The 20,474-nt window shown below is 39.4% G+C and overlaps 1 protein-coding gene and 1 non-coding gene across 11 annotated transcripts in view; both read left to right on the plus strand.

The window, feature by feature from the left end:
• Window positions 1–20,474, plus strand: part of RELCH (RAB11 binding and LisH domain, coiled-coil and HEAT repeat containing) — a 106,484-nt gene that overhangs the window by 48,443 nt on the left and 37,567 nt on the right. For all 10 annotated transcript variants that reach the window (XR_011252437.2, XR_011252438.2, XM_069569107.1 and 7 more), the window contains 8 exons: window positions 2,843–2,955; window positions 7,254–7,344; window positions 10,099–10,170; window positions 14,167–14,307; window positions 14,729–14,893; window positions 16,939–17,086; window positions 19,460–19,616; window positions 20,262–20,385. Coding sequence is in view for 8 of the 10 variants with exons in the window: in XM_069569107.1 (XP_069425208.1) it covers window positions 2,843–2,955; window positions 7,254–7,344; window positions 10,099–10,170; window positions 14,167–14,307; window positions 14,729–14,893; window positions 16,939–17,086; window positions 19,460–19,616; window positions 20,262–20,385 (1,011 nt within the window). In the remaining 2 variants the exon portion in view is untranslated. The remainder of the gene's footprint in view (window positions 1–2,842; window positions 2,956–7,253; window positions 7,345–10,098; window positions 10,171–14,166; window positions 14,308–14,728; window positions 14,894–16,938; window positions 17,087–19,459; window positions 19,617–20,261; window positions 20,386–20,474) is intronic.
• Window positions 8,618–8,685, plus strand: LOC138428571 (small nucleolar RNA SNORD36). The gene has a single exon (XR_011252509.1). It is a non-coding gene; the product is annotated as a small nucleolar RNA SNORD36 (small nucleolar RNA).

Here is a 20,474-nt window from a genome sequence, read left to right on the forward strand (position 1 = left end):
AGTTGTGATTAAATGAATGATAGAGGAAGAGGAAATTAGGGTATTTGAAGCTGGTCATAATTTAGCAATTAAAGTCCTGATGGCTGTGTCACAAACAGACTACAGCTTCCACTTTTTCCTGCCGTCACCTTCTGGGCCTCTTCTCAGCTCAGCAATGCTCAGGAAGAGGAAGCCATCTGGCACACTTTATAACTGCCGTTGCCATCAAGGTGCCAGGATGTAACCAGTTCTCCGTGGCTTAGAGTATCAACCAAAGTGTATTGGCACTGACTTCCCGCGTTTGCTATTTTAGCCAGCAAGAAATAAAAACAGGTGGCAGAGTAAATTATTACTAACTGTGATTGAGAAAAGTAAACGAATGTTTCTCTAAAGTCCTAAATTCACAAAATTTTAGAGTTCAAGGAGACAAGGATTGACAATTTTTTTTTTCTTTTCCTATGTGCCCGTTTGGATTGGTCGGTAATGGCTGCTGTGTTGAGAAGGGTTTTGAGGCCAGCTTTGATCTCAGAAAGGAAAATTAACCATCTCATTAGCAATAGATAAGAAAATGACAAAATATATGTACTTTTGATTTCTGTACTCAGCTTAATTCCTGTATGTTTCCGTTGAGGAAACAAAAACTCAGAGAGGTTTACAGTTTTCATTGGGTTCTTTGGTACTTAGGAGTTTTGAGACAGGAGCTCTTCAAACTCTTGAGTTTAGCGTTCTTGGTTTGGCACATCCGTAGCTACATTCCAGTTAAAAGATTCATTACAGTAACCTATAACATAAAATTCCTCTTTGATTAAGAATCACTAGGCCTCATGGTTTAAAAAAAAGAAAAAAGGGAAAGAAAATGTAAGGCACAAAAAGTAAACAGTAACAGTTATTTTGGTATACCTGTTTTTGAGATAAACTATTATTCTGTACTTTAAACAGAGGGTGTATGCATGTACTTGCAGTTAGAGCAGATATCTTACCTACACTTCACAACTTTATTTCTTTAAAGAGTAACGCAATAGGAAGACAGTAGAGTGGGATAGTTTAAGAGTGAATATTTGGAGATAATTGGGAAGCAGGAAGAAGGGTTAGGAGAAAGCAAGAAAACCCATGGGAGAGAAAGAAAACCCATGGGACATGAGGGGAAAGTATAAGTTAAATATTTAGGGCCTTTTTGATTTTTCAGGCATTAAAATGTTCTCTCTTTTTGTTAGCACTTCCTAGAATAACTACCTTTCATCCTTAAACTTTTACTCTCAGTGGAATATGCTTATGTGTCATCCTTGTCCTCTCATTAGTATCACTGGCCCTTAGCAATCTCAGTGGGAGTCTCTAAGGATCCTTGGTATTATTGGTCCTCACCCATCAAGCCTCATAGTAAGCATATTTGGAAAACATCAAAATACAGCGACCCATGCATATACTGGTCCATCCCCAGTGCACAGTCCTTTCCCCACTTTTCAGTCACTCACTCACCTAAAACCTTCAGAGGCGCCTGGATAGAAAGATGGCAGAATGCGTGTTTCACATTTAAATTTGTTTTTGCTTCTCAGATTTGTTTTTCCTCTTCTTCTCTACATCTTTGTGCTTTGAATTTAGATTTATACCGAGTAATTATAACTTTAACATAATATATGTAAGACATTAGAAATAATGGAAAGGACTTGTAGTCACGCCTTAGTTTCAGACTCAACTCCTCTAAAAGCATATCATCTGTTTCTAAGGGACCATCTTCAGAATAATGTAGACTCTTCTTTAAAGTGTCCCGCATTCAGTTCCGTTCAGTTCAGTCACTCAGTCGTGTCCGACTCTTTGTGACCCCATGAATCGCAGCACACCAGGCCTCCCTGTCCATCACCAACTCCCAGAGTTCACTCAGACTCACGTCCATCGAGTCCATGATGCCATCCAGCCATGCATTAGTACATAGTGATTAATTCCTATTTTAAATCTGCCAATACTTTTTGGTGGGTAGGGAGGTATATGGGAAAAATAAATGAGAATAATCATTCTACCCTTTTTATTATATCATGGTGATTTATTTAAAATAGCTGCAAAATAACTCAGAGGATTTCTCTCCAAAAATACTTCATCACTTTTGAACTTTTATTTCAGTAGATTTTCAAATCTACTTCAAAAGTGAAAAACATTAATATCTTTTAAATGTATTTTAGAATTTTACCTCAGTTTAATTAAAATGTGAAAAAACTTTAATTTTCTAATACTTTGTAAAAGAGAAACAAACTTTTATCTGTTTCCTTGAAAATACTAAATTTACTTCTGTATGTTGAAAGTGGAACAAAATATTACTTAAAATTTTCATTTCAAAATAGAACATTTCCACAGATGCTTTTACGGAGAGCATTCAACACCTGTGAAGATGGTCTTTTTAATCAGCCACTAGGTCAGGTGCTAAGGGCATAAACTTGCTGATTATTTCTGGTCCTGCTGTGCCTGTGGAAGTATGAAGGGTCATCTTTATTCTCTGCTTTTCATTTAGGTTTTAAAATGTAGTTAACTTCTGCAAGTTTTTATTTAAAAGCACTTTCAAAATTTAAACTACTACATCAGCTTCTAGTAAGATAAAATGTTACTTAGTATAAAAGGTAGTAGACCCTTGGGAAATATTGTATGAGCAAACAAGGTTAGTTCAATTGTAAGTTACCTTATTACATCGTGATATGCACAATCACTCCATAATGGTGTTTATCTCTTGAATTATCAGCCTTACAAAATAAAAATGTGCTCCTCTCTGTGTTGAGGTGTATTTCATTCAAAACTTCATTTATGAATACTTCGGGGGGAAAAGAATATTCTGCGATGCGTTTTTACTTTGGCCTTTTCCGCCTCCGTGTCTCTCTAGGAGCTGATCCCCCTCATCTTGTGCACAGCCTGTCTGCACCCCGAGCCCAAGGAGAGGGACCAGCTTCTCCACATACTCTTCAATCTGATCAAGAGGCCCGACGACGAGCAGAGGTGACTATGGCTGCTTCTCTGGGAAATCAACATAGTGCTGCCTTGCTCTTTATTGCTTTGGTGTCAGGATTGCCTTTCTAACCTAAATGCCGTCTCTCCTCTCTAAGGTCTCTCTTACTAAGGGGAGCACTGGCCTTTGCTTACAGCGCCCAACCGTGCTCTCCTTGTCAGTCCAGCACTCAGGTTGCACTGCTGCGCTTCCGTGTTAGTCATCTTTGGACTGCTGATTGTTCCATAAGTCTTCGCTTTTATCTTTCACATTTGATTTCCAAGAGCTCCTAAATGTTTCCCTTTCCCCCCCACAGATGAACTAGATACAGCATGGCCTCTTAATAGTTATGCTTTACCAGAAATGAAATATTTAACATAGGGATGTCTGCATCACCAAGCTGTCTATAAAGCAGTTTCTGTATGGCTAGAGGGATGTAGTGTTTCAGTTAGTCCTGATTCAAACACCCGCAATCAAGGATGCCTGAATGGAGAAATGAGTTGTACTTGGGGGTGGTGAGGGGCATGAGAGTGGTGGGGCAGGGGGACAAGACACATACCCGAGAGACTTCTGGAAGAAAGGGGAGTGGGTTTTTTGCTCAGGCAACCGTGATAGGTGTCTCCCCAGAAAGTAGACTTTAAAATACTAGGAGAAGCTGTGCAAGTGTGAGCGTGAGCAGAGTACCCTGGGGGAGGGTAGGCAGACTAAGCACCAGCTGGACGGGGCTGAGCTGCTGAAATGTCTCCACATTGTGATTTTCCAGCTTAATAAGCAGGCAGTTTTCACTTACACTTCCGCAAAACAGAATTGTGCGTGAAGACTAGGCAACTCGACATCATCTGAGCTCTCGTTTTACTGACCGTGACAGTCTTTACCTCTTCTGAGCACGGTGGGAAATCGTGAAGTGGACCATGTGACAAGTCAGGCCCGAAGTTTAACACACAGGGGGTCTCTCCACCGTGAGAATAAGCAGCCACGTAGACTTGTAAACTGTGAACATGTGTCTCTTTCCTGCCCTGATTAAAATACACCTGAGCAAGCAGAGAGACATGTTGTTTTCAGGATCTAGTCAAGATTAATCTACATGAAAGGAAATTCAATCAGGTTCCATTCACTGCAAACTGAAATTTTCCGAGGACAATCTGATGGTGCTGTCTGTGGGGTCGCACAGAGTCGGACACGACTGAAGTGACTTAGCAGCAGCATATAGGAAAGTTAATATTTTATCTTCTCCTTGAAAATACTATTCCCTATCTTAGAAACTTAATTAATAATTAAATACTACTTATTACATTGTCATTTTTAGAATGCAAGGCAAAAATCTCTCAACTTACCTAGCCTGTTTTTACAGACTCTGCATGTAAAGCTAGCAGCTGCCACCTGGTGGCCAAAAGTGCCTGTCAGCCTGACTTCAGGTCAAGACACGTCAGGATTTAAACACGCGTGTTCACAGACGCTCTTCCACTTTTCAGAAATAAAGTTATTTATTTAAATAAGCTGAACTGTTAACTATATTTGATATGAATAAAAAATTAAGCAAAATTTTTAAATTAGCATAAGTTTGATATATAATCAGTTATTGCTTTTCATTTTCTTTACTTACTGAATCACAAGCTTCCTTGTGTCCTGAGTTTTATGCTCAGCTATGTTGCATTTTTGGTAAGTCTTTGCTAGCAGCCATAACTAACCCCATATTTCCACCTGTTGTGTCAGTTCAGTTGCTCAGTCTTGTCCAACTCTTTGCGACCCCATGGACTGCAGCGCACCAGGCTTCCCTGTCCATCACCAACTCCTGGAGTTTACCGAAACTCATGTCCATCGAGTCGGTGATGCCGTCCAGCCATCTCATCTTCTGTCGTCCCCTTCTCCCATCTTCAATCTTTCCCAGCATGAAGGTCTTTTCCAGTGAGTCAGTTCTTTCCATCAGGTGGCCAAAGTATTGGAACTATAGTCCGTGGAATTTCTCCAGGCCAGAATACTGGAATGAGTAGCCTTTCCCTTTTCCAGGGGATCTTCCCAACCCAAAGATCGAACCCAGGTCTCCTGCATTGCAGGCGGATTCTTTACCAGCTGAGCCGCAAGGGAAGCCCATTGTGTCAAATAGCAATCAAATAATTTCACAAGTAGGAACAGTATTTGATTTCCCACAAGTAGAAACAGTATTTTTACTATCACAGGAGTCTGATTCGAATGCTATTAACAATCTGTAGCCATCTGATCTTTTCTGTTTTCAAGTATATTTCAAAGCTGACCTACTTTTTAGAATTGTGACTCGATTCTGCTAGAAGCTTATTTTGAGGGGCCTAACATTTCTAACAAATCTGTGCATGTTAGTATAGTGGTGGTGGCTCCCAATTCGAAGTCACCCCGCGCGAACCTTACACAAGTGTGTAGCTCTCACGCTTGTTCGAAAGGCTTGGGTTTCAACAGTCCTTTCATTATAGTTGTCAAACACTTCTGAAACCTATGTATGTGACTCCTCATTATTTTAACAGACTAGTAGGGGTAGAAATGAGCAGAAATGAAGAAATTTTTAGTGGGAAGCTAAATGTCTGTCTTAAAGCCTGGGAATTTCTTTTTCCATTTTTCTTTCATTCACTTTCTTTGCCTTCCTAAAGTAGGAGCAAAGAGAAAAGCTGAGAAGCCATCAGAGAAGACAGTGACATAAGCATAAAGGGAAATCATGTAGGTAAAAGTTACAAGGAACGGGGAGAGGCTGCTGCTGCATGCCGTGAAGACACACGGCTCAGCATTGTCCTGCCGCCCACAGGCTTACTGTCTGTCACTGACACCCCCAGCCTGAGAGAGCAGTTGTCACTGACTTGGGCAGTCTAAGGAGAAACCTAAAGCCATGCTTCAGTTTTCAGTTAAATTGACATATCTTAAGAAACAGCAACGAGGAGTTGCTTTCCTAGTTGATGCGACTTGAACTTTCTGTTTTGGTTTTCCTTGAAGTTGGCTGCTTTGAGACATCTGTGGAAACATGCTTTTTTTTCCATCAACCTTTACTGGTTTTGAAGTCACAGATAATCAGAAGTAAAAAAAAAACGAAAATTTAAGATTCTGACTTTCAGAATCATTTTAAATGTATCTTCATTCTGAAAAGTGAAAAATCTTTCAAAATTTTGTATTACAAATCTATCATAAAATGAAACTGTCATATTAATTATTTATATATTATTTTATAACAAATTACCCCAAAAGAAAGTGGTTTAAAGTAACACTTATATTATGATTTATGTGAGTCAGTCCATCCGGGTCTCTTATAAAGCTGTGGTCAAGGTGTTGTCTGTGGCTGGGGTCACCTCAAGGCCCATGGGGGAAGGATTTGCTTCTGAGCTCATTCACGTGGTTGGCCATTGGCAGGATTCATCCTCTCACCCCCTGAAACCGCTCCAGCGTGGTAGTGTCTTCAGAGCATGCCAGCTGAGAAGGCAGAAAAGACTGTCTCTCGAGGTGGCTGTCACAGGCCTTTGTAACCTGATCTCATAAGTGACATCCCATCACTGTGGCCATTATTCTGTTCATTAGGAGCAAATCCTTGGGTCCAGTCTACACTCCACAAGATGGGATTACACACAGGCATGAATATCAGGAGACAGACCTCATTAGGAGTCATGTCAGAAGCTGCCTACCCACCACAGTTATCTTGGGTTCAGTACCAAAAATTCTCACTTAAGCATCATCTCACTAATACAGTATCATAGTTTTTAGTTACAGAAATCTGTCTGCTCAGTCGTGTCTGACTCTTGTGACCCCATGGACTGTAGCCTGCCAGGCTCCTCTGTCCATGGAATTTTCCAGGCAGGAGTATTGGGCTGGGTTGCCATTTCCTCCTCCAGGGGACGTTCCCAACTCAGGGCTCGAGCCCGTGTCATTTGGGTCTGCTGCATGGGCAGGTGGGCTCTTCACCGCTGCTCCGCCTGGGAAACTGGGCTATAGGAGTGCTGGGAAAATGGTCATAGATTGAGTTAGTGACTGGAAACTGAAGTTCATTAGAAATGGAAGCATTAAACATGATCTCACAATGAACTATATATGTGGGAAGTTAATTTAGGAATTCAGCTTTACAGCTGTAGAGAATCTCTTCACAACGTCTCTCAAATGGTGTTGCCGTTGCTGGAAGGACTAGTCTTAAGAAACTCACTCCCTTGGGGCAGCCTATCCATTGGGAAAAGTCAAAAGTCAAATTTGATCATACAGAAATAGTTGTACTCCATGGTGATTAGAGCTGGCTCTTCTTAACCCCCAGGCCTGGCTGTGCTTCCTAACGAGACGCTAGTCTGCAGTCGTGCATTTTGTCTTTCAGGCAGATGATACTGACGGGCTGTGTGGCATTTGCACGTCATGTTGGACCCACGCGTGTTGAAGCTGAGCTTTTACCACAGTGTTGGGAACAGGTAAGTAGCTGTGTTGTGTTTTCTCTAGCTGTTGTATTCTAGGTTATTGTAAATGCTCATATTATCTTTTAAAAATGCTATTAGGAAATATGTGGGATATAAATTATGCTAGTATTTCTGTTGCCCAGCCCGGTGATTTAACAGTGCTTAAGAAACGTCTGGGATGTTTTGCTTTATTCTGAATCAAGTGAGCTACAAAATACAAAAAAATATATAAAAAAACTAATGAGTTCAGGGAAAGCAAGAGGCTCTGTGTATGTATAAGTAAGGAGGTAAATAATAGACATTGTATCTGTATATACTGTATACTTGTATATGTTACAAATATAGACAGAATGTAAAGCGTGAACCTTTGATGTAAGAAGTCTGTATAATGCAGCTCACTGTTTACTAATAACACTTTTGGTTTTATATTGAATATTCCTGTCTTCTCTAAAACTCAGGATCTTTGACTTTGTACGCTTGACATTTAGGTCATTAAGTAACTCACTGTTCCATCCTCAAAAGATGAATTTCTTGCTCATGAAGACAGATTTCTTGGCCTCACTTATACCAGCTCGGTCACTTGTTCTTAAGGGAAAATATTACTCTCTGGAATATGGCTGAAGTATATGGCCTTTGAGAATTCTCTTCCCACTTTCTTCAGATATTCATTTTTTTCTTTAAAATTTAGTAGAGTCATCTCCTAATTTAGTAACCTAGAGACGTTGTTTGAAAGGGAACATTAAATGTCCTCACATCGTCTCTGACAGTCCCTTTGTCTCCTGTCGATTCTAGTGCGCAGTAATCTAGGGTGAGACTCTTAATCACTGAAAATGAAGTTGAGCTGAAAACAGTATGCACAACTTTGAATTTACAGTTCTACAGTTCTGTATATGTACATGTCTTTTTAAATTGTTTTTCCATCTTCTTTTAAGCTTTATTGAGATTGTAATTCAGACAGCATACAGCTCACCTGTTTAAAGTCTACAGTTCAGTGGGTTTTAGTAGTCACAGAGATACACAGCCATCACTACAGTCAACTTTAGAACAGTTTTATCACCCACAAAAGAAGCCCCAACCTCCTAAAGTGGTTCTTACATTTCAAGGTTGTTTCGCTAGTCTGAGTCCCTTCAATTTCTGTATAAATTGTAAGATCAACAGGTCAATTTCTGCAAAGAAGTCAGCTGAAATTGTAAGGATTGCCTTGAATCTGTAGATCAATCTGGAGGATGTTGCCATTCCAATAGTGAAGCTTTCAATCCATGAATTTAAGACATCTTTCCATTTATTCTGGCAGTGATGCATGAATTTCTTCACTGTAGTCACCATGAAGAGCAAAATCCGAGCTTTTTACTCCACTGGTAAAGAAGTAATGAGGGAGACCTGGGCGTGATCCCTGGGTTGGGAAGACCCCCTGTACAAGGGAAAGGCTACCCACTCTAGTATTCTGGCCTGGAGAGTTCCATGGACTGTACAGTCCATGGAGTCGCAAAGAGTCAGACACAACTGAGCGACTTTCACTTTACTTCTCCGTTTATTTAGGTCTTTTAAATTTCCTTTCAGTAATGTTTTATAGTCTTCAGAATATAATTTACATAAAGTTTATTCCTGAGTATTTTATTCTTTTTAATACTATTGTATAAATAGAATTTTCTGTATTTTTCTGGTTGTTGATTGAAAGTATGTAGGAATACAGTTGATTGTTGTGTGTGCATTTAATTTTGAGACTCATCCTGCTAGACTAAAGAAACGTGTAAGTTTATGGGTAACATATTATGACATTCAAACCATTTTGTCTTGAGGTTATTGTTCCTGGGTTAAGCCTAACTCGGAGATCTCAGTTACCAACAAGTCCCCCGCCACCTCTTTCTTCTGTAACCCGAATAAACATGGACATCAAGGATCTGTCAGCCGCCTGCCTCCAGTTTGTTGTCCAGTAGATTGCTGCATAATTTCTTTTCTTAATTTTAGGCATCCAATACTTTAATGAATTATGTCACCTTTTCATATGGCGGTATGAGAACAGATATGCTTCTTTTCCAGTCAAAGAAAGATTTATATTCTATGAAGAAGACATAGGGAATTAAACCCAGTATGTGTCCTTTTTTTTGTTTTGTTATTTTTTGTTATGATTCAGTGTAGTTATTACAATAGTAAAACCCCATCATCTTGTATATGCAAGCAGGAATGAATTGACATCTGCTCACTTTAAAAACAAAGTCGTAACACTGGTCAGGAGCTCTGGTTAAATCATTGATGACTTGCAACTTAATCCTTGAGGTAAAAATGAGGAATGATGGATCATTCCTGGTACATATTGTAGGCCATATCAGTAAATACCTAGACGCTGGATTTTCCAAATTGTAGGTCATATCAGTAAATACCTAGATGCTGGATTTTCCATATTGTAGGCCATATCAGTAAATATCTAGATGCTGGATTTTCCAAATTTGAAAATATAATAATGTTCCTAGGGAAGGAAAAGGTTGCTCCTGACATCCTGAGGAAAGCTTTCTTGGGCAAGCCCACAATCTCTAGACACCTTGCCATATTTTCATCTTTGCTTTATCCTCTTTCTCTTCAACAAATAACCCCTATGATCTCATTTTTTAGGCTCTCTCTGAGTCCCTTAATCCTGATCCAGGTATAGGGATCCCCAGACGTGGAAAGAAAGAAGCTTTATTGCATTCCTAACAAGATTTGTGGTGAAAATAATTCTCTTTTGGAGGAAGGGAGGGTATGTTGTTTATGTTTATTTATTTTTTACTCTAGATTAATCACAAATACCCAGAAAGAAGATTGCTTGTGGCAGAATCTTGTGGAGCGCTGGCACCTTACCTTCCTGTAAGAATTGTAATTTTTTCTTAAAAAGATAAAACCTTTTCCTTCTTTTTTTAGCAATAGAGAAACCTTTTTTTTCAGGTGTCTTACTACACATTTTAATCCACATTGTGTCCTAACAAAGGAAGAAGATGAGCTGAATAAAGAAAGCTCACATTGATACCATGTGACATTGCAGACAGAGGGGAACATTAGCCATTGATTTTACATGAGTATAAATATATTAAACCTCATCAGGAATTCTCAAAGTTTGGTCTGAGGACCCTGGGGAGTTCCTTGATCCTTTCGAAGAGGTCCATGAGATGAAAACCATTTTCATCATAATATTAAAACATTTCTGTCTGTTTCTCTGTGTTGACAGTTACACTGTCGGTGCAAGCACAAGTTGTAACGGGCACAGCGCCTGTGCGTCAGCACCGATCAGAGCAGGGGCCCCCAGATAGACAGGCAGTGGCCGTACTCTGCCACAGTGCACCCACAGGGAGGCAGCTGCACTCAGACATGCACTTGGGGAATCAGTGAAATTGTTAATTCTGCTAAACTTTGACCCTGAGTGTGCCTCTTTTCTAATAGTCTATATAATCAGCTGGAAGATACTGATATTAAGCCCTTTTGCTGCATTCAGAACTATGGAGGCTATTGTAGAGAGAAAGCACTCAGATAGTTTGAGTTGTGAGCTGAACCACCTGCCTTTGCTCGTGGACACCAATTTTCCTCAATAGATCACTGAAAAACAAGCTGTGATTATTCAAACTTGGGTATGTGGCAGACATTTTCACGAAGATAAGTGGCATGGAGCCTTGCTTCAAGGTAAACAAGTACAGTTTTCATTGCCAATGATAAAATTAGAACTTCTAATGAGAACAAGAATTTTGGAAAACTTGTATTCACCATTCAGAGCTTGACAGCTTCTATTCTTATCAGAACAGGCTATGAAGATACTTCTCCCTTTCTCAGTTACACGTTTCTGTGAGGCCCAGTTTTCTTAGTCCTCCCACCCAAGCAACAGAGCACAGTTGAGTTCAGAGCAGATAAGAGGATCCTGCCTGTCTTCTTTTGAGTCAGACGTCACTGAGATTTGCAACACTATTCCTCACTAGTTTTTTTGATTATAGTTATTTCCATTAAAATTGTAATTTCATTAGTCATTAAGAAGTTTAGTTTTTAATGAGTTAATAATTTGAAATTTCTCATTTTAAATTTCTGATATGATAAATGTCAGGATGATATTCCCCAGCCAAACAGAAGCTGTTTGAGGTGCTTGTTGGTTCCTAAATGACCGAGGGCCCCCGCCAGGAAGAAGACTGAGCACGCTGGGCTGCTGTGCTCTCTCAGGCGTCTCCCGATGGGCCCAGGGCTTGCAGGGGATGGAAGCAGGAGGCGACATCAAGAATTGCTTCACTGTGAACAACGGTCGCTTAAAGCAGAGCTTGGCAAAGTACAGATGGAGTCCGCAGCCTGTGTTTTAATAAAGCTTTATTGGCACGCAGCCACACGCTTTTCTCGTGTATGGTCTGTCTGCTTTCATGCTGCAGCAGCAGAGTTGAGCGGCTGCAGCAGAGACTTTTCGGCCCAGTTTGCTGACCCCTGCCCTGAAGGGTCATTTCTATAAGACAGCTCTTTAAAGGGAGTATAAAAATTGGAATTATGCAACAGTACATAGGAGAAGGCAAGGCAACTCACTCCAGTACTCTTGCCTGGAAAATCCCATGGACAGAGGAGCCTGGTGGGCTGCCGCCTTTGGGGTCGTGCCGAGGCAGACACGACTGGAGCAGCTTAGCGCAGCAGCAGCAGCAGCAGCAGCAGCAGCAGCAGCAGCAGCAGCAGCACAGGAGCAGCAGCAGCAGCAGCAGCAGCAGCAGCACAGGAGCAGCAGCACAGCAGCAGCAGCAGCACAGGAGCAGCAGCAGCAGCAGCAGCAGCAGCACAGGAGCTGTCTATGTCGCATTTACTGTTAGCCCCCATTCTGTAGTGTGAGGGTGAGTGGAGACTGAGAACCCCAAGAGTCAGACGATCGTCTTTTTAAAAAATAAAATTTATCTTTTCTTTTTATACAGAAAAATACAGAGAATAATCCAAGAACAATTCATGGTCTCCACTCCCAGAAACGTTGTTGAAAATAAATTTTCAGACAGTACAGAAAAGAATAACATGAAAATCAAAGCCTTCCCTGGCCCTAGTCATTCTCTCCAAAGACATCTGCAGTTAATGGTTTTTAATGAATACTTAGAGAAAATAAAACTTCATGCATATGCAAGCTTACAAATTTATATCTTTTAAGTTTTTCTTACTCAGAATGAATTACACTGTACAATGATCTATATATCCCTTGTGTGGGAATCTATGCATTTTAAATTTTCACATATTGTTGAAACCTCTGTATCTTGCTTCTCTTGACATGTCCATTTTTTTTATTTTGACAGTTTAACTCTCCCCCAACCAAGACAGCACAGATTGCACTCCCATCAGCTGTGCATCAAAGTTCTTATTTTCCCATACTTCCACCAGGAACTGGGCATAAACTTTTTTTCTAGTGTTTGCCTATCTTTTCAGAGAAAATTATCTTATTGTGATAAATTGTATAGGTAGATATCCATGAGTGAGTCTGAGCACCCTATTATTTATTGTTCCAAGAGAGAGCTGAATATCACATGCTCTCAAAGAAGGAAGAAACTGTTCCACACTGCTCCTAGCACTCGAATGCAAAGCAGCGTTAGTAATGGACTTAATGTTTCCTGCATGAATCTCCGCGTGCCTCATTACCCCTCAGTAACTGGTAGCAGTAGAACCTCAGTGTAGTCATAGCTCAGATGGCGTGAAGCCTCCTAACTTGTCCCATGGGTTTCCTTAGCATATGGAAACTGCCACAGTTGACCACAGCCTCGATGGCTGCAAAGCAGATACCCAGCTGAGGTTTACTGATCTCTGGCCTGTTGCCTGTGTAGACATCACCCAAAAAGCCCTTTTAATTCACTTTTAAAGAAACCTTGGGAAGCAGTATGTAACCTAAACGATAAATAAACAAGGCTGTACCAAAAAGTATGTTCACCACCCTAAATGTGACCAAACGTTTCTATAATTACATATATTTTTGTTTTTAAAAATCAAAACAAAAACTAGATTATTTAAAAACGTCTTTCAGACCTTGCTCTGCATCCCAGATCACACTGACTGGAGATTTACAGAAGTGGTCATTTCCTTTTATTGTAACTGTTAAATGTAAAAGTGACCTAAACAAGTTTAGGTTTAAAGAATTTTATGAGTTGATCAAGTTACAATAATGGTACAAAAAAGGGAAGGAAGGGCAAGAATATGAAAACAATGACACTTTATTCTAACCTCAGACAGTAATTAGGCTGAATCCATGGGGGAAAAGTTGTATGAAATTTAAGACGCAGTAGTAGTTGGCATTATATTTAATAGTAGCATCTGAAGATAGCCGTGCAGTTTTGTAAGCACTTTTAAAGTTTACTCTCATATTTTATCATTCTGTTTTTTCTCCCCCTCAATTCTTCAAAAAAATAGCAACACCAGGATTTTAGTTTCCATGCTCCTACCCCAGGCAAATGTTTTGATTACCAGAGTGATTTTTGTAATCCCTCCTGTCTATCAGTGCTTTTCTGGGTTCCATAGGTAGTGATAGGAAGAATAGTCCTTTTACACAGAAGAGTCTGTTTATGGCAGAGGGGTGACTGTTGGTTTGCCGAAAGTGCACTGTGGAGGTTTCAGGGGTTGGCACTTCCATAGCGAAAACACAAAAGTGTGCTGGGAGATGATCATTAGCAAGTTCAGGGCAAATGTTCTCTTTAGAGAGGAGAATTGGGGGAGGGGGGGCTTCTGTAACGTCGTCCGTGTTTCAGAAATGACTTGAAGCAAATATAGCAACGTGTTAATATATATTTAATCTGGATTGTGACTACATGGATATCTGTCATTTTTTTCTATTCTTTTCTGCTACTAGTATAAAAAAATAGTAAAACATGTTCTTGTTCATTTCAGAAAGAGATCCGTAGCTCCTTGGTTCTTTCAATGTTGCAACAAATGTTAATGGAAGATAAGGCAGATTTGGTAAGAGAAGCTGTGATCAAAAGCCTTGGTATCATTATGGGATACATTGATGACCCAGACAAATATCAGCAGGTATGCCTTTCAGAATAAATCCCATCTGTCCCATTATAAAATTCCGAATGGTGTAATATCCCAAATCTCTGATTCAGATACCACATAACCCCTAGTAGGGATGGCAGATGTGCCAACCTGAACCAGGTAAAGTTGGCTGCCTGGTTTCGATTCTGCAATTTCAAGGAGGAAGTGCTTTGATTCATTTATAGGACCTGCCACAGCTTTGTGGCAGGAAGTTGGCAGCGTTTCCTCTCTGGTTCCCACCAGTGGACACGTGACGTTTTCTATAAAGAACTGGGGGAAGGTGGGCTTCGAATGGCCTCCTTCTCGCTTGAAGCGCCTTCTAAAGGTGCTGGGATGGACGGTGCGTTCTGTTGTGTTTCCGAGGCTTCTCTTTCGCTTTAAATCTGCGTTATGTCTGTCTGTTTCCTTGTGGCAGGGTTTTGAACTGTTGCTGTCAGCCTTGGGTGATCCCTCAGAAAGAGTCGTTAGTGCCACACATCAAGTATTTTTACCAGCCTATGCTGCCTGGACTACAGAACTTGGAAATTTACAGTCTCACCTTATACCCACATTGCTGAACAAGATTGAAAAACTTCTCAGGGTAAATGCTTCCTTTATTTATACAACAGAAATTATACAAGTGTGTTTTAAGGCATCTTGAAAGAATGTTGGGGAAACAAAGATAGTACCACTTCGCTGAACATTCTAATTAATTACCCTTTAAAGATTCTGTTGGTCTGGAGCCAAGAGAGATTTGAGGAACTTTTGCTTTTGACTGAAGCTAAGGAGAAGGGCACGATCTGACTTTGTTAGCTAAAATAGCACCTTTGTGGCGCCTACTCTGACACTGTCCCCAATGCTGCCTCTTTCTAACCTCTTCTGAATATTTAAATACTTTAGATAAAGTATCAGCTTCAGTCCCCAGAACTGCAGAGATGACTTAAAATATGAGTCTGCAAAGCTTTCTTATTTACACAATGTCAAAATGTCTTAACTTTATTTCACTGCATTCGTTCATGCCCTCACTCTTTAAAATGAGTCTTCTTTTCTTTAAAATGAATTTTCCATTCTTCCTAAGAACAGAAGAAAAGTTGATACAATGAAACTAATTTTTGTACTGAAAGTCTCAGTGTCTATGAGAAAAACTAACATTTCTTTCATGTGTATTATGTACACATTATGTACCATATTTTATAAATAAAATCTATTATTTCATCCTTAGAACTCTTTGAAGTATATTTTGGTTTTTTGGTGTGGAAACTGTTTAACTTACCACAGCTGTCAAATGACAGGACCAGGATCAGATATCAGCCTCTGAAACTACACTGTTGCCCTTTCTACCCCCAAATTTTAAGAATCTTTATAAGACTCTTAACATAAAGTATTTTAACATATATATATACTACTCTGTGTATAGTCTTACATGTATATATGTGCATTTATTTAATTTAAAAATTGGACTTCTTTTTCCTGTAAATTTCAAAATGCATGTTGAAGACTATAAATAGACAGCTAGACTGGAGTACCTCTTTTCATGAAATCTAGGGGATTTTTCTCAAGTATTTTATTTTTCTTTAATATTTGCATCCCTTCTATCTGAGAATTATCCATCATTTTCTTTGTTCCATTTCATAATGCAGCTAATTCCACGTTGCCACTAAGCACAGCTGCAATATTCAGCACAGGTACTGTTCCATAAAGAAATTAACTAGTTTAGAGCCTGATAGTAAAAAAAACCTAACATATCTGGTGCTTCTGACACAGCTGTTACTTGTAATATAATGACATCCCAAGTGGACTTGAGCAGCATTTAGTGCTTCTGTCTCTGATGACTCTGCTCTTCACTGTGATGCTGGGCTTCTGTGACCACAGTGATCATTTCACTCTTTTTGGTTGTTGTTTCTGTTATCTCTTTCTTTTGTTTCCTTTTGAAATTTCTTCTGCATTTTACCTATACCTTGAATTATTTTAAAGTGCATTAATTACTGGCAAATACAGTTGTCATCAAGTCTATGAAAGGAGTTTGGAAGTAGAGAGAAAATAATAAGTGCTACTGCTGGTCAAACAGTTGAGCATTTAAAATGATTCCTTTGATCACTTTAATATCTTTCACCTGATGTCTAAAATTTTAAAAGTTAAGACCCTCTTAAAAGAAAAAAGCTCTGAAAGAAGTTCTATACAAATGAAATGACTTATGTTCACCCTGAAGTTTTCCATACAAAAGATTCTATTACATCCACAGTGCCTTGTGAAAGTTAGAATGTTAGCTAACCAGTAGTGTCTGACTCTCTGCGACCCCATGGACTGCAGCCAACCAGGCTCCTTTGTCCATGGAATTCTCCAGGCAAGAATACTGGAGTGGGTTGCCTTTTCCTCCTCCAGGGGATCTTCCTGATCCAGGGATCGAAACAGGATCTCCTTCATTGCAGGCGGATTCTTTCCCTTCTCAGCAACCAGGGAAGCCCCCACAGTGCCTATATTTTCACATACTCAGAGCAGTTCAGAAAAGATTCTTGGTCATCTGCATCAGGTTTACTGTGAGGCTAACATGCATGGCCTTCAGTGTTTCATTGTCACTGAAAGGAAGAGCATCATAAATGCATACTTTCAGGAGACTAAATTAGCTTCCACCTGCTTATGTTTCAGGAAGGCGAGCACGGGCTGGATGAGCATAAGCTCCACATGTATCTGTCTGCCTTGCAGTCCTTGATCCCATCTCTCTTTGCATTAGTGCTACAGAACGCACCCTTCTCCAGCAAAGCCAAGCTTCATGGTGACGTGCCACAGATAGAAGGTACTGAACTTAAATTATGGAAGGAAGAAGTAGAACATTAACAGCTTAGCTTCACACAGAATTGTTATTGATTAAAATTGTAAAGGTCACTTTGTTTTAGTTGCTAAATCATGTCCAACTCTTTGTAACCCCAAGGACTGTAGCCCATCAGGCTCTTCTGTCCCTGGGATTTCCTGGGCAAGATTACTGGAGTGGGTTGCCATTTCCTTCTCCAAAAGTCACTTTATGACATCATAATTACTAAAACGTACTATACGTGTGGAACCGCGTGGTCAGAGATCGTATGATACCTAAGGTGAACTCCATGGCGTCATCATTTATGGATGAGCCTTATGGTGTAATTTTACAGGTTTTATTCTTCCTCTCCATTCTTAATCCAGAACCTTTTTATAACCTTCTTTTTTTCAGTGTGGTAAGTCGGAAGTAAGTGTTTTCTTTCATTAACAGAGCTGAATTAATAGTTACTAGGGCCAGTTTGTGAAGCTTTTCATTTTCATTTTCTTTGTATTTTTTTTCTTCCTCAGCTATTTTGTCTTATTTTCAGTAGGGGAAAGAAAGTGTAATTACTATTTCCTGCTGTGTCCTTGATAGGAATATAAGCATATGCAGCAGTTTTTTTGTATTTTTTCCCCCCAGAAAAAAGAATATGATTTATTTTCAGGAATACATGAAATTGATAGCAAAAGCCATTCTTCTCTTAGCTCAAAGTCCCGCTAACCAGTAAGTGACCTTTGATCCACGGCACGTGGTAGCCCCACAGCACCCAACCCCCAGGATAAATGGCTATAGACAAGCTGTTAGTATGTATGAGATTTTCAGATTTGTGAAATTATCCATATCTCTTATGGGCTTGTAATAAACAGGAGTATAAAATCAAGTGTTTTTAGTGTTATAATTTCCGTGTAAAGTAAACTGGGCCACCTGTAACAGTATGTCCAAATCTGTTGGATTCCTAGGTTGAGATAATGACAATTCATGCAGAAATCTCAGAGTATTATGGGGTACCATTTAACCTAAATTCATTTACTTGTTTGTGTATTATGATAGCAAATAGAGACTTGAACTAACAAGGGACAACCCTTATCTGTACTTAAGATATTGTTAAATACGTTAGGAAGCATAGGAAGACAATACCATCTTAATTTTGTCTTTCGGCATTTTAAAAGCTATTTCATGTTTTCTTAAGCTTACTGATTATCGTTAAGCCGATCATGTGCTTTGAGAAAACGCTGCACCCTTCACTGTGTCTTTTCAGGGTGTTACCCTCTACGCAGGGGCTGTTGGGCCGCTAGGAGTTTCTCTTCAACAGTAAAGAAACTGTCGGTAGCATCTTCACTCGAGAGCCAGCTAAGACCTGGAATCCCACTGTGGTCCTTAGGGCCGCAGGTTTTATTGCTGTGATGTTCAGACTTGAAAAGACACTGATGTATATTCACTATTTACTCACACAGTTTTGAAAGTGATTTTTCCAGTTTTCCCCTAAAACTTTTAGAGTTTGTATTTGAGACCCTGGTTATAATATTCATAATAATTTTTTATTATTATTACATATAGCTTTATCTTACTGGCCACTGCTTTTAACACTGTATATTAACTTAATGTTTATCAAATTATGGAAGACTTTCTAAATAAAGCATTTACTATTGGAGATTAAATACTTAAGAGTCCTGTTCAGCTCAAGCTCTAATGTATTTTAGGTTATTCTCTGATATTGAACAACTTTTTCCTGCTGTCAACCTATTAGTTTTTTACTCCATGAAGGAAATATCTTATTATAATTATTATTTACTGACATAAACAGTCTGGTGGATTTACAGCTATCTTTTTTTTAAACCAAATTCAAATCCATATTTTAACTGAGATCTTGTTCTGGAGCAAATTTTAAATTAAAATAAATAAAATTTTGCTTTTTACTGGCAAACTCTTTCATTTCAGTTTTTGCTTACTAGATATTTAGTCTCATAAAATCTTAATTTTTGAGATTTGTTAAATTTGTTCACATGCAAGAGAAATTTACAGTCGACCCTTAAGCAACAGGAGTTTGAGGTGTACCCCCCGCTTATATGTGTGTAGTTTCCGTAGTTAATATTGTAGTACTGCCTGGTCCATGGTTGGTTGAATTTGTGGGTGTGAAGGAATCTCTGACACAAAGGGCTGACGATAAGTTAGACAGTTTAACCCCTGATTGTGCGGGGATCAGCTATATTTCATTCTTTTTCTAAAAGTAATTTAATGTATTTTAGTTTTATATTTAAAGGCTATAATATGCTAAAAAGATACTAGGAGGCAGAACCTTAGTTTTCTTCTGATAAGATAGCTAGCTTTCCAAACTGCCATTTTGCATATGATTTATTTCGTTGCTCTTTTCTACAGTGACTAGGTTCCCTCGGCCTATGTCCCCTCTTCAAGACGTGTCCACTATTATTGGAAGCCGTGAGCAACTGGCGGTGCTCCTGCAGCTCTATGACTACCAGCTGGAGCACGCGGGCACAACCGGCTGGGAGAGCTTGCTGTGGGTTGTCAATCAGCTGTGAGTTACCACTCCCGTGTTCATTTGGTACATCTCAGCTACTTGAATGGAAGATAGCTCACTATATTTAGCCTAGGAACTGAGGGACAAAATATAGTAAAATATTTTTTAAAAAATAACAAAACATAACTTGGCGTCATCTGTGGTAACTTTCTTTGGGAGAGAAGAGTTATACCTGTAGATATGTAGCGGCTTATCTGTGAAAACGGTGCGTCTGTGTTATTGCAGAAAGACCTGTCTGCTACCTTATTATCTAAAAGTGGTGGTGGATTGTAAACTGCATCCACACTTCTCATTTTTGGGGCTAAAATGCTTGGAGCCATGTTAGCCAAGCTTCTGTAGGGAGTGTCACCTCCACTGACTTGAGTCTTACTAACACCACCCTTGGAACTCTGCCATTAAGTTTCCATATATTTCATGACAACCTGTGAACATTTAAGAAGTTTACAGAATATAAAGTTAAAAAAAAAAAAAAAGAATATAAAGTTAAGACTTTTTCAAAGGGTCCCAAACAACTCCTTTGCATTCTGGTTTTGCTGGCTGTGAAAAGCAGAAGCGCTTGTTCGATTTGGATAGGCTCAGAAATTGGCGAGAAACAGCCATTTACTTGTGTTCCCTGCCTGTTTTCCTTTCTTTCTTATTCAGGTTGCCACAGCTTATAGAAATAGTTGGCAAAATTAACGTTACTTCAACTGCCTGTGTCCATGAATTCTCCAGATTTTTCTGGCGCCTTTGCCGGACATTTGGCAAAATTTTTACAAACACTAAGGTAAAAACTTGTATTTCATATTTTCTTATATGCAAGACATATAAAAATGTAATGTGTTCACTAATGCTATGGCAGAGTAAGTAAAAGCA

Source organism: Ovis canadensis, chromosome 23 (assembly GCF_042477335.2).
Source record: "Ovis canadensis isolate MfBH-ARS-UI-01 breed Bighorn chromosome 23, ARS-UI_OviCan_v2, whole genome shotgun sequence".
NCBI classification, from domain to species: Eukaryota; Metazoa; Chordata; class Mammalia; order Artiodactyla; family Bovidae; genus Ovis; species Ovis canadensis.